This window comes from Lagopus muta, chromosome 4 (assembly GCF_023343835.1).
Source record: "Lagopus muta isolate bLagMut1 chromosome 4, bLagMut1 primary, whole genome shotgun sequence".
Lineage (NCBI taxonomy): Eukaryota > Metazoa > Chordata > Aves > Galliformes > Phasianidae > Lagopus > Lagopus muta.
In genome coordinates, this window is record NC_064436.1 from 33,040,314 (window position 1) to 33,057,449 (window position 17,136).

Consider the following 17,136-nt stretch of genomic DNA (forward strand, 5'->3'; position numbering starts at 1 on the left):
ACAAAAATTGGCTAAAACAATTAATTCTCACCTCCAATATTACGATCCTTACAAAATCAAAATTCAACTGTGATTAGCACTGCTTCTTCAGAGAAGCCTATTATAGTACAGTAGCAACTTTGTTTTGCAGCACACAATTCTACAAAAATATCCAGGGGAAATCTACTATCATGGAAAAGAGTAAAATCCACATCATCTTTTCAAAATCTAAACAGGATATGACAGAAATAACAACACAGGCCAGAAGCTTTTCCTAGAGGGCTGATAGCCAGTCTGTCTAATAAGCTGTGGCAATCTCTCATGTTCAGTCATTAATCTCTACAGAATGCCAGAAGCATGCTTTAATTGCTTAATTATAATTCAGTATGATGGCCATATGTAATTATTCTGCAGCCAAAAAAATGTGCATCTAGAGTGGAAAGAATGTGCAGTGCTTAAAGCACCACTTAAATCTCTGAAAACACCAGCAGTGTGGACACACTTCATCTGTGATTTGCAGTGTCTTAACACTATGAGGCGACGCAGAAGAGTCTCCTTAAAGTGTACTTCCATGTACAAAGAATGACTCATGATAGCTTTGGAAAGACAACCTGAAAGACTGTTTAAAAAACAAAGAAGACAAATCACATTTGCCATAGGATATTCTGAGTTATATATGAATACAGCTTCAAACAAACCAAGTGGACAATGTAAGTATCCATTTACAAAAAAACTTCCAAAACACAACAAAAGATAAAACCCTCAACTTTGTAATCACAACAACTAGTATAAAAGAAATGTGACTGAAGTACTCAAAATCCAGTACTCTGTGCTGATCCTTCTTATCTATACTACCTTCAGCAATACTCAAGCATGCATTAGCAGAAAGAACCTCATCAACCCATCAGCCCCCTATAATATGCTATCACCAGAAATAAGAGAAAAAGACTTGGGATACATGGATTGTAACCATTTTGCAGAAAATTAGCTGCCTTTTACAGAATTAACTCTTTATTTTTTTCTTTTTAAGAATATCTTCACATAGAATTTCAAATACCATCCATAGAAAGCAAGGATTTGGTTTTGGAATGTGCTCTAACAAGACTGAAAAGGTATTCTGAGTCCGCGGCACCTCCAACAACAACTGCTTAGGTATTCTGGTCCCTTCAATAATTGGAAGTTTTGTAACATCACTAATCTTTTAAGATTTGTATTATTTGAAATTCCAAATCTGGACAAATTCTATTAAAGAAAAACAAAGTATATGCCTGAGTTTAAAAAGTGCAAAACAAAACCTCAAAATGTATTACAAATAGTTACTTATGAAAAAAGAAATCTATTCTTCTTGAGATAATTAGTGAATGGCAAGGACTAGTAGAAATATCAAAGCAATTCAAACATACTTAAGAAATCTGAGAGCACGCTGATAATTTTTGGTTATGGGGTGAAAACATCACAATAATTCATGCTTTGTATGGTATTCTTTTTGCTAAGAAAGCTTTCCAGAAAAAAGTTGCTCTGAGTGAGAGTGAATTGAATTAAAAGTTTTATTGTTTCACAATGTAATAAATGGTAATTTGGGAGACTTTTCAAATATTTAAAGATGCCAAAACAAAAAGTTCCTATTTCTAGGCTTTAGCTAGAGAGAAAGAAAATATTACAGCATTTTGTACATACTTGCTTTGCTATAACACAGTTCTGCTTTACTTTATTTCTTTTTCTCTTTTTTTTTTGGTCCATTTATGAGAACAGCGATATCTTCCTATGCACTTTATATGAAGTATGAACTGAAATAGTAAATAAATAAGCTACTTTTATATTCTGACTTGTAATTTAGGGAACAGAGAAACAAGTGTTTCCAGCAATAAAAATTAATTTTTAAGAGATAGCCTACATGTTATTGTGATTAATGTCTTGTAAGAATCTACTTTTTATTCCATTACCAATAAATCAATTCACAGTGGATAATCTCTAGCTTGTCACTGTCACTTAGCATCTTCATTATTCTTGTTCATGGACTGGTAATGGCCAGTGTTCTACCCAGCGAACAGTTAAGAAATAGAGCTGCATCAACTAAGATATGCAAACGAGTCGGTATTTAAAGCAAAAATGCCGAATTCTATCTTATTACTTATTTTTTTCCAAATAGGATACATCTCACTTCTGGTACTGTGTAATTTTCATTCCATAAACTGGGCTCTAAACTAAACACATTAATTGACTGTAGATTTACCCATGTAACATGAAAACTTATAGTGAAAATTAAATTATCTTTAATTACATCCTTCAGTCCAAAATGCTATGCTAAATATATGGTTTAAAGCCTTTCCAAAGGACACATATATCAAGGCTAGTCAGTAACACAGATTGTTCACAGCTTATATCATGCTTCTTCATGCAGATAACTTGTATGTCAAGAGTGTAACCTGATGTGCTTAATCCATTTATTATTTTATGGGGAGTTTGAGGGTTTGTTTTTTATTTTTTGTCTATACCTACCAAGAAGAAGAAACTAGACTATTAACAACAACACCCAGGTGGAAATGGAACTCCAGTTTACTTTTAACTTATTAGAAAATTAAAAACAAGACGGCAACTCTTCTCATATTTAATAAATTTCTAAAAAGAAAAACAAAGATCACACTTGCTGAAAGGATGTAGCCACACACATACTAATATCCTTTTGCAACTTGAAGCCTTATGTCATACTGATTATGGACATTGCTAAAAAAAATCTTCAGTTGAGGCATGAGGAGGGACTGCATTCAGCAGTGCTAAATGACTTACCTAATAACAGCATTTCTAGAAGCATCAGCATCTGAGGAGTTTACTAGCAAAATATCTGTCCCTGTAGGTGCATCCTCAGGAACTGCAGCAGTATACACAGTAAAGGCAAATGTGGGGACATTGTCATTGACATCATCCACAGTGACAGTGATGGTTCCAGTGCCAGTGAGGGCAGGAGATCCTGCAGGAAAGCAGAATACAGAATGCTAGAGGTTACAAATACCACAGTGTTAATCTGAGATCTGCCATCCCCAATTTAAAGACTAATGCTTGAACATGTCACAGTACACACAACAAGAAAGAAAGACAATGAGACATACAGGACAAGGTCAGATTTGTTTCAAAGGGATCTTGACATAAAGTACAAGTTGCAACAGCAAAAAAAAAAAAAAAGGAAAAAAAAAAAGGTTTATTTTTAATACTTGCTTCATCTAATTCCAGCAATTTTTGTAATACAAACTCAGTGGAAAAAGATGGTCTTGGAAACATTCAGAAGTCTTCCTGTAACAATTAGGACCAATTTGAACATGTGGTTGCCTTTGAGAAGTTGTTCAAAGGTGGCATGCTGACAGCCATGAAGACTCCAGCCTTTAATTTACTTATCCACAGAACAAATAGAGTGAAAACAGTGGCAAACCCCAGCCACTAACACAGCACTTCTACTGCCGGTCACACCCTGACCTAGGAAGACCTTCTCCAAAGGGTGAGAAGGTTGCACAGTTTCCAGACTTAGGCAGGCTTGATTTCTCTCTAGAAGCATCCATCTAGAGCAGCACAGTCCTCATTCTGATGTGATGCTGGCTTATAGGAAATAAGATCAAATTTATTTAACCTACAACTTTTCTTCTTTTTCTCATATATAACCCTGATGTGTGCAAACAACTAAGACATAGCATGCGTATTCACAAGCAGTCTCTCAGTATTGATTCTCTTTCCTCTTTTGTCAAGTCTTAAAATGACACTGAAAAGTTTTACAAGTTCATGATGGCTTTGCCAGTTTATTCCACTTTCATTGAGCCAAGAATCAGCATAACACCTCTGCTAACCAAATTCTTCACTGAGGGTCCCTCAAAAAATGGGATCCCGCTTTTCTTTGAATATGCAGCAAAACAGGGAGGGAGAGAGAGAAAAGCACAAAACTCACAAGGTACAGCACAAAGACAAATGATGACCATGCCTGATTTACCAAGATTGCATCCCTTTCCCTCTCAGTCTCAAGGAGATACAATAATTCACCATTTGCTGGAGCAGGGAAAAAGCAACGTTAATGAAATGGTTTGGGCCAGCACCCCGGAGACTGATTCAAGCCCTTACTGAAAGGCAAGTTTATTAGACTGAGCTGTCACTTGATAAAATACAGGCAGCCCCTTGTGACCATCCTAATCCCTCCATCACAGCAGACGGTTGGGTTGCTGCTGCACGAGGTCACTGCTAGACCTTGGCCTCTCAGGGCTAGGATGGAGGCAGGCTCTGCTCTTGCATCTCACGTGGTCCTGGCAAGGGCTCCAGACGCAGAGTTTCTGTAGGAAAAAGCAACTAATGACCAATTTTCCCCACTTTTAACCCTTGCAGTCTGAAGGAGTATTACAGCCTCTCACGAAGAAGTTGAGAGTAGCTTCTGCAGGGGAAGGACATTTCTAAACACAACATACTTCCAAGTAACTTGATGTAACATGCAAACAAACCAAATGAAGGAGCTTCTAAAGGAGATGAACTATAAATCTTGCCAGGCTTCCTTTGAAGCCCACCAACAGGACAGGCCAGATCACAATGCTGAGAAGAAAGAAATGAGCCAAAGGAGAGGTTTCCCGCCATGTCTGTGCACAAAGGAGCCCTTTCTCTGCTCCTTTCTGAGGTAATGCTCTCTGCCAATTAATATACTTTCAGTCAGGAAGGATACATAAGGCACTAAGTTTGACTCATTTTTCACTTTTTTTTTTCCTTCTTTTCAATATTGTCATCTAGCCAAATGCTTATAGATAGAAAAGGCTGCAAAAGCGTTCCTGATTGCTGAAATACTGCCCATGGAGTGTTTATTATTACTGCATTAAATGAAATGGAGTCCTCAGTGGCGTTCACTGCATGTGTCATCAAGCTCTGGCCTTCCAAACACATTTAATCCACATCCATCTCACAGCTAATGAAATGAAAAGTCGAAAGTTGTTAAGTTTCACAGGTGATTAAACAATTTATGCATAATTCGGAAATTAACCTCGGGTAAATCCCATTCAAAGAGCATTAGTAATGCAATTCAGCCTGGAAAAGAAAGCTAAATTTCAGCGAAGATGTGAAACTCATTGTCTTAAATGCATTTGCTCACACAAAGAGCCAATGATGGAAAATTCAATCTGTCAGCTTCTTCACAAAAACAACTGCAGCAGAAGGTGCTCCAGAAGGCACCATTAGACATAACCCAATAGTAGCATGATTGCATGAGTTCATGCACATTCCTTGATGTAAGAAGGAGCTGGAGCTCGATGCCATGATGTCTGTACTCACAAGGCTTCCCATCACCATGGAGAAATGGGAAGAGTACTCCTATGGGAAGAGTACGCTAATACAGGGAAGATTTTGTATTAGCCCAGTACTCTATCAATTTGGTCTGACTCCATATGTGTTATCTACCCACATATTCCTTATTGATGCATTACACTTGTCAAAATAAAAGCATTTGTGTGAATAAAAATGGCAGAAATTGGCTCTTTGTAAGACAGTTGATGGCCATTGCTCCTATTGGGTGTGTCTACAAGGCACAGTACAACACAGTGTGAACACATTTATTTTATTCTCAGAGAAGGGAAAATACCAGCCAAGATTGAGCATACTAATAAAATCAGCTAGGGTAATATAAGCAACTCAGATCTCATTCAGTGCTAGTTTGTGGCTCGAGAAATATCCCATAAGTCCAATATTAATTCAGCTGTTTGTAACATCCAAAGCCACTGCTTTTTGTCTCTAAACCAAAAATCATTCTCATTTTTCTTAGATGGAAAAACTCACGTATCTACATTGCTTTCCTGTCTACACAGTTATCCAAATATGTCCTTTTTCCTCTCTAAGTAAAACATCACGTCCACAAATTTATTCCTTTATTCTATTATGCTGAAAGATAAAATTGCAGTTTCACAGAGTTCTCAAAGCTTTTATTCACTTGAAATTAAATGACTAGCTCATATTTCTGCAGTTACTGAGAAATATAAGAAGAGGAAATTACAAATGAAGTAATTTTCAATGGAAAAGAAATAGCTCGGGGCCAAACTCTACCATTCTCAGTGAACTTCCAGTGAAAGTTCTGCTTGCATAAGGACCACAGAATTTGGCCCCTGATAATAAGTAGGTTTCATAAAATGTAGATGTCATATTTGTGGTAAAAGAAGTACTTTCCATGGTTGGGCTTAGTTCCCAGATTTCTTAGTTTTGCTTCAATAGCAAATCTTACTCAAGTCAGTTATTCTAATTATGGTAGAGCATTATCCTTCTTGTGTGAGTGCTTTTCACATTATGCTTAACATTTCACATAAATAAGAGTAGTTAAATTTGTGTAAATTCTGTTTTATTAATCTAACATTTGAATTGTCTTCAACCTATTTTTGGTAAACCAGACATGTTCACAATCTACATAAAATTCTTGTACACAGTACACAAGACTCTGTATTCTCCTACAAACAGCTCTGAATGCCACAGAGTTATACTTTTCTTTTACTGAGCTTGCAGGGAAATTTCTACCAAACTTTCATAATATTTTAAACCATTTTGCAGCCGAAGTAGTAATTATTTCTGTCAGACACCTTTTAGTTAGAGCATTTCTCTAGAGCTATACTAATAGTTTTTAGGTTCCAAAACAGTCTCTCACAAAGGCTTAAAACATCCACATTGAAAAACCATTTTCAAGACAGATAGGGAAATGAAGAAGCCATCAAATGATTAATAGCCACAGAATGTGAAGTTAACTTAGGGAAATAAATGGGAAAGATCATACTGACTGCTCAGTGAACATCAAATCTTTAAAACTTAGAAGATAAAATTCATATATTATTCATATTATTACGAATTTTCAATATCTGTGCACTGTGGTCTGTTTTTATGAACAGAACAGTTTATTTTCAAGGTGACAGCTGTACATATACATTAAGCAGAGAGCCCCACAAATGTCCACATGTCATTGTTGAAATAAAGATTAACCTGGGAGAGTGTCAAAATAGCAACGCAGAGTTCAGGAATAAAATTGCTTCCCACGGATGTTCTTCCAAAAACTTACGCTTTTTGCTTACATCTGCTAAGTAAACATGTGTCTGGGGATGAAGAGAAGGAGCAGACCTTGGGAACCTGCTCCTTGGAGGCCCATGGTGGAGAACAAGTTGCAAGATGAGGTTATGAGAGGCCACCTCATCCTAGGCTGGCTGTGGGATGCAGCTTCCTGCTCTGCATAGAGCATCTGGGGAGATGCCAATAATGTGACACCAGGGGACTGTGGGGCAAGCAGGCAGGAGCTAAACCTCCCTCTTCTATTTGCCTCCTCTTTTGCCTGTTTTAGCAGGGCATGGCTGGCAGAGATCCCCAAGCAGGTCCCCTGTATGCTACTGCTCATCTGTGACTGATAGTCACAAAAAGAGTATGATGCCAAAAATGTGTCAGTGTAGAAATTAGAGCAGGCCTCTTCAACTTTTTGCTCCTACCCTCCAAGAGAAGACAGAACATGTTCAGGTCTCCACGTCACAGCCAGACTCTAGCACAAATATGGGGGAAAAGCACTTAGTGGGATAGAGGTGCAAAAGAAAACATCTGAAGGAAACTCGCAAAGCCACTGAGATGCTTCAAAAACATTCACAAAAAGATTATGTTATTGGAAATCATCCCAGCTGTGTGCTAGTGGATAGCTTACAACAAAAACTAGAAATAAGAGAATGTGTTCAGCATATTATCCACATATTGTTTGAAGTTTTAACGGATCCTCAGTCTTGTCTGTGCAGTGGTTACTACAAAAGGCAGTACAACTATAATTCCTTTCAGAAACTAGGAACTCAAAGTTTTTGCCAAAAATAAAATATCAAAATTAAGTACTATAAAACTGACAATAAACTTAAGTAGAACACTATAGATAAAATTAACTAAAATTTAAAAAAAAATTAAATAAAATTTATCTAAAAGACTAATCAAAACACATATGGCAGGCAATTTACAGGTTTTGTGATAAATTAAACACATCATTATCTTGAAAACTGGAAAGCAATTTAACAGAAATGGAATTTTTGCTTCACTGAAATGTGTTGCTTTGCAACAAAGCGGATTTCACTTCTGCCGTCAAACACTCAGTGAATGAGTCCCAGGGCTAGAAGTTGTATGCATTATTACAGAGCACTAACTTTATCACCCAAGTAAACAAGGCTTTTCTCATAATAAAGCAGCCAATCATTCTTAATGCTTTGACATGCAGATAGAGTGTTCTGAGCCTTACAGAAGCAAGCAGTATATAAAATGGAGATAGAGTAAGTTAAAATGCAACTAACTTGCACTACTCATTTAACTTTCAGTGTAAAAGAAGCTTGATTTGAAACACAGATAAATTTAAATTAATTTATTTACCTGGCACACATAAGACAGTGCATACATAAATGAGCAAAAGAAGTAATAATTTGTACAAGATTCTGGCTGCACTGAGCACAGCATAAGCTGGATGCTGGGCAGCTGATAAAGCAGATGTCAGTCAGCAACTCGTGGCTATCAGGTTTTGTCCTTCTTCCAAGACCCAAGTGTTTTATCAAGTGTTTTAATCTGCTAAGGTCTAAAGCATAGGTCACTGGAGATGGGGTTTAGGAAAGACGTGTGCAACTATTTAAGATTTCTTAGCAAGAACCACATTTAAATCCAGAACAAAAAAACTGCCTTTTTCCACGAAAGGTTCACAAGAAGCTTTAAGGCCTATTTCTTATAGCTGAACATAATTTTCATAACAAGAACTGACAGATGACTGCCTGTAAGGGAGCATCTCCATGTGTCCATGGTGTATATACAGTGTCCAAGGGTAGAGGCATGGCAGTGCACACCACCAGGGAGTCTGGTGACTGCAGCTAGATTAAAGAATAAATTAAAAAAATACTTAAAGATTTAAAATAAATATTTCCTTAAATCATCAAACACCCTACCCTTGTTATAAGTTATTGCTGTAAACAGAAAAAAAGAAACAAAAACGACACAAACAAAAAACAACCAACCAAAACAAACAACAACAACAAAAAACACCAGAAAAGTTGGCTCCTGGAGGGAGTGCTGACTAAATCAAATTTTGACTGCTTGTAACTCTTGAGTATCCCACAGAGAAATTCCTGTAATGCGTGATTTTGAATTATGCTTTAAAAACACCCTTTATAAATAGCAAAGATTAACCAGCAGGATAAGTTTTCAGGTCACATGAACAAGTTTCACTCATTTTATCCTTGTAATTAAAGTTTTCTGAAATTGTAGCTTTTTTACTGAAGCAGAACTAGCAGACTTTCCATTTATAAAGTGTAACATCTAATTTAGAAAACAGTTTAAGATCATCATAACTGGAAATGTATTTGTATTTATAAAAGGCTGAAAATTTTTCCTTGCATAGCATAATGATTACTTATCTTACTCTTTGGCAAAACAACATTCAACAAACTCTTCAACACCTCTGCAGTAGAATTTCATTTAAAAGTGATGTAAGCAAAAGGACAATTTTTTAAAGTTAATTTTCACTTAAGACTTCTACAATCGACTTGATTGTAGCAAGACAAATGATAGAACAGATAAGAGTAATACTGGATATTTGAGTTTCCTGCATTAGTGGTCCAATAAGCTAATCTTTAAGGTCTTTTCCAAACTGAGCAATTCTATGATTCTATAATACTGTAACAGAATAAGCAAGAACATCATCCACACTCATTATTCAATCTTCCTACAAGGCATAAAACTATGTTCAATGACACAAGAATTCTCACCACTATTTTTGATAAACCAAAAGAAGAAATTAACACTATCCCAACCAAAAAGAGTACACAGTGAAAAAGAGAGCAGTTCACCCAACAACTTCCAGCTAGAAACAGATTATTTCATTTAAAATAAACCTGAAAATGACTTGCTGGATTCTCCACAATCTTGACAGAGGAGAAAAGGAATTACACAAGAAATGTTTGAATGGAAAGGTACATTAAATTGAGCATTTTTCTAAAAGTAGTAAGAGCATTTCTGAACTAAAGAGGATAAACATTTTAATATGTATTTGTAACTCTGCTTGCCTTGTCGAAATAAAATCCACCATCAGTAAGTCTCAAAACTGAAATCTGCCCATGATTTTAACCTAAGTGAAAAAGTAACTTTCCTCCTTTTCATAGATATTTTAGCTTACTCTGGCCAGCTGACCCCTTTGCCAATCTGAATACACATCTCTCCCCCATCTCACCCCAGAGAACACAAAAACTTGGATTTAGCCCAGGGGCTCTCGATGAACTATTTCAAAAATAATGATCTAATAATGAAGGTTTAACTCCAAATAGAAGACAAAATCCCTCAAATGGTATTCTAGGGCTGGATTACACATCTTTCAGGGAAGTCCTCTAAAGGGATGGGCTAAAACTTCATCTCCTTTGGGGAGTAAATTTGCCACATAATATAGACATGGACATAGCCTCTTCCTTGGCAACTAATCTCTAAGGGACATCTGACTGACTTTGCCATAATCCTCCTGCCTAAACAGCTCTGTGAGCCTGTTGAGTTTCAGAGAAAAATTAAAACATTGCCAACAGTTTCTAGGCTCCGTGAAATAGTAGGATCTTGATATTAGCCTCCCAAATCTACAAAAGGCCACTCTCCTCTCTCTTGATTTTAAACAATTGTAACACAAAATAAATGCTGTGATAAGTCAGTTGCCAGTTCTCTTGTCTGATTTAGAAATAAGTTTAAAAAAATCATGCAGAACTACTGAAACAATAGATTTTGTAACAGTGGTGAAATAGTAAAAATAAAACAACTAGTAAAATAGCAAAACTACACTCAAATAGATAGCGTTGGCATGAGGAAGTGCTTCCCTAACAGCACGGAAATAAATGGGGCTGGGATAAAAACAAACATTCATTCTGACAGAGCTGTGGCATAAAACAGATCCTACAAGAGAGCATTCATTATGTAAACTGCTCAGCACCAAGGTAAGCACGTCAGCTTCATTTAGCTCACCCATGGCTGAAGTAATGTGCATATTTAGACATAATACAGAAAGCATGAAAAACAGGCCATTTCTAAAGGGAATTTGTGACTTGTTTGTTTGTTTTGACAGTAACAAGATTTAATAATAGCTGCATTTGCTTTAAAAACACAGCTCATTCTTTTAAAGCAATATGTTTTCACACTGCAAACTGCCTGTTAAGTAGAAACAGTGTATGCTAAGAAAACAGGATGAGTATAAATGTCTCTAAGCCCAGTCGTATAAATCTCACATAATGTTAACCCTCAAGACTCTTTCTTTCCATCACCAGAAAATAGAGCCTGCAGTTTTTCCAATATGAAAATACAGTCATCCTTTACTTGTCACTACAGACCAGGAAATATCTTAAAACATGTCAAAAGAAAGGGTTAGAAGAACAATACAACTATATTGTCAGATTTAATTTGATTTTAAGATTGAAGTGAACCAAAAGCATATGTCAAACGAGAATTCCTGAGAAGGATATAACCTCTATGTTTGGTTGCCCTCCTGCATTCTTGAGGAAAGAATGCATAAGTTAAGGGCCAACATTTTGTAAAGAAAAAACATATGGTAGCTTTTTGACACAGGCCAGGAAGGTATACGACAATCAGCTAACTAAATACATTAATCACTCCACTGGTTCATGCCTTTCAGATTTATCTATATTAGTAAATAGGTTATTCTAAGAAAATAATTAAAAAACCCACAGCAACACAGATTCTAATTAGAAACATCACATTTTGATTGTGGCTTTATTGTGGCAACATGCTGCTCTGTCCAATCAAAGCAAGATATGGTGGTTGCAGTTTATTTAAACAGTAGTCCTGAGCAGCTAGCAGGTTTCCAGATGTGCTACTCTACCTCCCTGTGACCAATAAATAAAAGGAGGAGGACTGTTGGAATGCTAACATTTTCTCCAGAAAATGGCTCAACGAGTTAAAGCTATGGATGATAAAAGAGGCTGCACCACTTCTTGTCAGGCTGCCAGGACTGAATGTTTACTCATTGCTGGGTCCCCAACAGATGGGGGGAAAAAAATCATTGAGAAAGTCCCTTCTCCCAACCATTTTGCCATGAAGAAGATTAGAGAAAAGCAAAACAGATGATTTATGTGTTAGAAACAGACCCGTATAGACTCATTCAAATAGTTTCACGTAGGTTTCTCAGTGTTTATGTTAGCAGATATTTTGGAGGAGCATCTGTAATCTAAACACTATCATGTTATTCCACAGACCATCATTTTGCCTGTCATATTTATATTTCACACACTCTGGTCTACAGCTTTTGCTGCATGAGGAGCTCTAAACTAGGATGGGTGAACTTTGGGGCTGAATTATGCTTTGTTTCTTAAACAAAGCCACAGGTGTACAGCTCTGGAAGATGTTGAATGCTTCTAATGAGGGATGCTTTGTGCCTCTTTGTAATATCCTACTGCTTAGACCAATAGTCAACTATCTGAGACAAGTAAGGAGGAAATGCAAAAGTGAGGAAAGAGGCTGAAATCATGAATCTTTGTGGATACTGTCTCAGAGAAACTGAGCATGAACCAGACTGTATGGCCACAAATCACTGAATCACAATCACTGTCATCTGCTACTGAGCCAAGCACCAGAAAATGTTTCATCAGATTTTGATACTGCACTCTGTTGATTCAAGATCTATCTTGAGGAGTGTGTAGAAGATGGCAAGCAGCGTCAAAGAATAGCTGGGTCAGAGCCAAGTTGACACTTACGTCATGACTCTGACTTCTGCTTGGGAAAGCATTTCTCTGAAAACTGCCCAATTGCCATCTCTGGTGCACATGATCCTGCCAGTGATCCCTTTCTCACCTGCAGCACATGCTTACAAGCAGCTTGGCTCAACTCTTAATATTCAGCAACCTAACAACTTTTCTTATGTGCCCAGGACTGAAATCTGGGCTCTAGGGAGAGCATGCCTGCACAGTGTGATGAAGCACAGACTCCTCAGCCAGTGTGGGCACCTGATCCCATGCAGCCCAGCTGGCGCTATGCTTTGGATGTGCGGGCTGACATTTTGCCATGTTGTAATCCTTCATCTGCTACAAATGGACTCGGGGTTGTGCTGCCAATATGTGCTATTAAAACCCACAAGGTTCGGGGGATGAAGTGATGGTCATGAGCAAAGGGGCTACACTTTCTGAGGACACAGACTGTTTTCAATGCATTGTGCTGGCACTTCCGGACAAAAATAATTAATTCTTCCATCAATTTCTCCATAGACAACTACAAAAACACTCTAAGTGCCACAGCCACAAATAGATGAACTGATAACAAACATAACTAAGAAATTCTTGATTATGTATAGGGAGATCAGGAAGACATTCAAAAACAAGTTGAAAATTCATCAGTTCTTAAATCAAAACGTGCCTCTGAGCATGTATTGTGTCTGCTTCTTTGAAACAAAGGGAAGAGTTGGCACAGATTTCTATAGGAGTAGAGTATCATTCTCTAATGTTTTAAATTAGTCAGTGGAGCATAAAAAAATTGAGATGTAGGTTCTATGAAAAATAGGAAATAGGTTGGAAAGAGAGAATTTTGCCCATGATGTACTACCCAGACCTCATCAGAGCTAATTGCTTCTGGACACCTACCATGATATTTGTCTGGAAAAGAAACTATATAAGACGTAGCATATATAGCAAGACTTGTTTGGCTTCCAAAGGGAAACCAAAAGACAGTTTATTACAGCTAATAAAACCTGTACTCAAAGTGCAAACCTCTTTCTTGATTTATTTTCAGAGATAATATGGATGTAAATGATTTTAGACACGTCTGCTCTCTTCAACATTTTGGCAGCCACTGATTTCTTACACTGCAGCACTACGTGTTCTTTATTTGTTGTGGGTTGAATTGATTCTATGCACGATTCTTCTTTGTAAGAATAGAAGTATTATTAGACAAATACAAGCTAAGATACTAGAAAGACATAGTTATATTAGGCAAAAAACTGGATATGCCAGTGAGAATTTATTTTATAAACATTTATCAGCTGCTCTAGAACAGAATATTTGAATGCACTATTTACCCATTTCAGATACATCATTGCCATCTTTCTAGTAGTACAACCAGAAATACCTTATTTAATGAATCAAACATCAACTAGCAAAGGTCAGCATGTTACTGCCTGGATATCCATCACATAACCCTACCAGTAGCGTTTGTATATTTTAAAGTAATACATTCTTCTTCTGATAAGCTACAACTCTTTTAAGAAAGACTTTTTCCCCCATCATTTTTTCTTTTTTTTCTATTTCAGCTGCCAGATGTCTACAGTAATTGTTGTGCATTCCACATACGATAATGTAATACACAGTAATACAAGACAAAGCTCAACAGAAAACTCAGAGTCTGTAGCTTAGTCCTTTTTCCATATTACTGTGGCAAACATTACTCTTTGAAGAGGCCTCAAACAAATTATCTATCTGTAATATCTGTACTCTCTACTACCTAGACTGATGAACTCATTGTGAGTAATTTAAACATAACAGGGGTCCCCTAAAATTTCTTCTCTCAGTACCTGTTATGACTACAGTCCACTTACTAATTCCCAGAAATCAAGGGAAATTTTGGCATCAGCTTCTGCAGGAGCAAACTTTCCCATGATGTTTTATTTAGATAAATCACTGCTAACATAGTTTCAAACATTTTCTTAGATGGCATGAATTTAGAGAAGGTTTCCAGTCCAATCAAAAGATAACATCTAACATTAATTGGCTAAAAGCTGTAACAAATCATACTGACTGCCCGGTTGGAAACTTAAATGCACTGAACAGTTACCTTTAACTTAATGTCCCTACTTAGCATCTGTTTCTGAACACTTTTGCTAGCATCTTTTTGTGCTGGTAAGAGGAAGCAACATCCTGAGATGCTGAGACCATGGAAAATCATTTAAAAACAAAACAAAAAAACAAACAGCTTCAAATAATGCTCAATCAGCATAATATATACGTGCTTAAGATAGGAACTAATGATACATGCTGCTATTGTTGTCAGCCACTGAAGACAAAGGTCCCATGCATAATTTGTATATTAAATCCTCCCCTGAACTTGCTGAAACTAAGAAGTCTTCAAATACAGATAAATATTTTCATTTCATTGGATAAAAATTCTGGATTTCACATTTCTTAGGACTCAGTTTAGGAAAAGATTATGCTATTGTCAAACTTTTGGCTTATATGTGGTGCTCAGCAGAGAGTAGAACTGATTTCTTGCTTGTTTTTTTTTAGAAGGATATCATTGTTTGCCACTTGACACATGCCCTATGAATTCAGACTCCACATATTTCATATGTAGGGCTAAATTCTACAGAATTCTACTCAATTTCTAGACTTGCAACTCAGACTGGGGCAGTAAACAGGCACCATCCATTTGCTCTCTCTGATGTATCCAGATTCAGAAGTAACATAAGCTTGTTCAAGCCCAAGCATGTCCAACTCACAAGTGTGCACTTTGCAGCTATACAGTAATGGAAAGCCAGTGTAAAAAAATACAATGTGGCATAGTATCTGCAGCCAAAGTACAAGACAAATTATTTGCCAAGTCCTAAAATCATATTTCACAGTTTCAGCTGTGCTCAGACTGTGAAATACCTGAGCACTGCTGCAATAGGAAAATATAAGTCACAGACATTGTCAGTGACATAAGACACTGTGCACAATACAGTAGAAAACAAAACTGTACCAACTTGTCAACAAGTTCGGTTTGCTTCTATTTTTATTATTACAAATTAAGAACAAGTCCTGCAGTAAATTACAAACCATCAGATTCTGGAGGACTGGAGATATGTCCAGGATAAGATGCATAATGTCTTTGTTACCAATACTCATATCCAAATCTGCAACCAACATTTTATACTCAGACACCTGTAGTCAAAAAGTCATTAATCTTCATAATAAGAATTCATGTCTGTGTTTTAAACTGAGGGAACGTAAAATACATTTGGGATTTTGAAGCAACCTAAAACTGGATGGTAAGAAAAGCAGAAAATTCAAATGCTGAAATCTAAATTGTCATGACTCTTGAGAGGTAACATTTCAGTAAGATTAACTGTGTAATCCATAGCTCTTTCCTGGCCCTTGGTTTGAAATGTGTGCACATTTCTGATGACAACATTAAACTGTTTTTTATTGCTATTGATGAGGCTCTCATGACCTCGGTAGGATCACTCACTACTATGGTGGAAATAAACCAACCCATCTAAAATCTGTAGTGAGACCTACTAATGCATAAGGATAAAAATCTTGATTTCAGGAAAATGAATTCCCTTTGACATCATGTGAACCCAGATTTCACCCTGGAGAGCTAAACTGAAACCTGGGTACAAATCTCCATGCACTACAATTTCAGGTTGTGAAGAAAGTACTTTTTTTTTTGCATCAGGAATGTAATGCTGTCAAGTAATGCAAGACTTAACCAGAAGAGACTGCACATTTGCTTTACCTGAGTCAGCAGCTGTGATCAATAAAACATACTGCTCCTTCGTTTCTCGGTCCAGGCTTTGCACCAAGCGCAGCTCCCCGCTGGCTGAGAGAATAAAGGCTCCTTCTTCATTGCCACTCACCAGGACATAGGTAAGCTTGCTGTTTAGGCCTTGATCATCATCTCTTGCTACAACCTACAAAAGCAACATAAAGGCATGAAAAAAAAATTCAGTAACCTATAAGTGGGGGGTCTACACAATTTTATTGAGGTAGAGAAAATATTCTCTATGACATTAATCCTAATTAATGGATTGAACTAATCCCAGTACCTTAAGAGCTATTATAAACTAGCTGTAATGGTAAAATGACTTAAAACAGTGATGATGGACTTAAAAGCACTGCTTGAAAATTTTAAAATAATTAATTACTTATCTTTCTTATGTTTAAATACATAAAGATGGCATTGGGATGCAGTGAAAATCACAGATGACTTGGTACAGACTGAGCTCAGTATCAAAGAACACACTGCATATCCTGCCATCTCAATCCATTTATTGCTCTTTCGGTGCTTGGAATAGAGCTTCATCCTACATGGGCAAGGATCAGATGGACAGATTTGTTCCTTGGATTTTGAGAATGAGCTGAGAGAATAGGGCAAACTCTTGAAGTCCTAGAGTGTGTGAAAAGATAGATGGTGGGGGGGAAGTAGAGGGAGGATGACACAAAA

General features: G+C 36.9%; 1 protein-coding gene across 1 annotated transcript in view; it reads right to left on the reverse strand.

Annotated features, from left to right (window-relative positions):
• Positions 1-17,136, reverse strand: part of FAT4 (FAT atypical cadherin 4) — a 133,261-nt gene that overhangs the window by 36,333 nt on the left and 79,792 nt on the right. Inside the window, exons 6-7 of the mRNA XM_048942038.1 lie at positions 16,429-16,603; positions 2,767-2,947 (exon numbers count right to left, since the gene is read on the reverse strand). Coding sequence (XP_048797995.1) covers positions 2,767-2,947; positions 16,429-16,603 — 356 coding nt within the window. The remainder of the gene's footprint in view (positions 1-2,766; positions 2,948-16,428; positions 16,604-17,136) is intronic.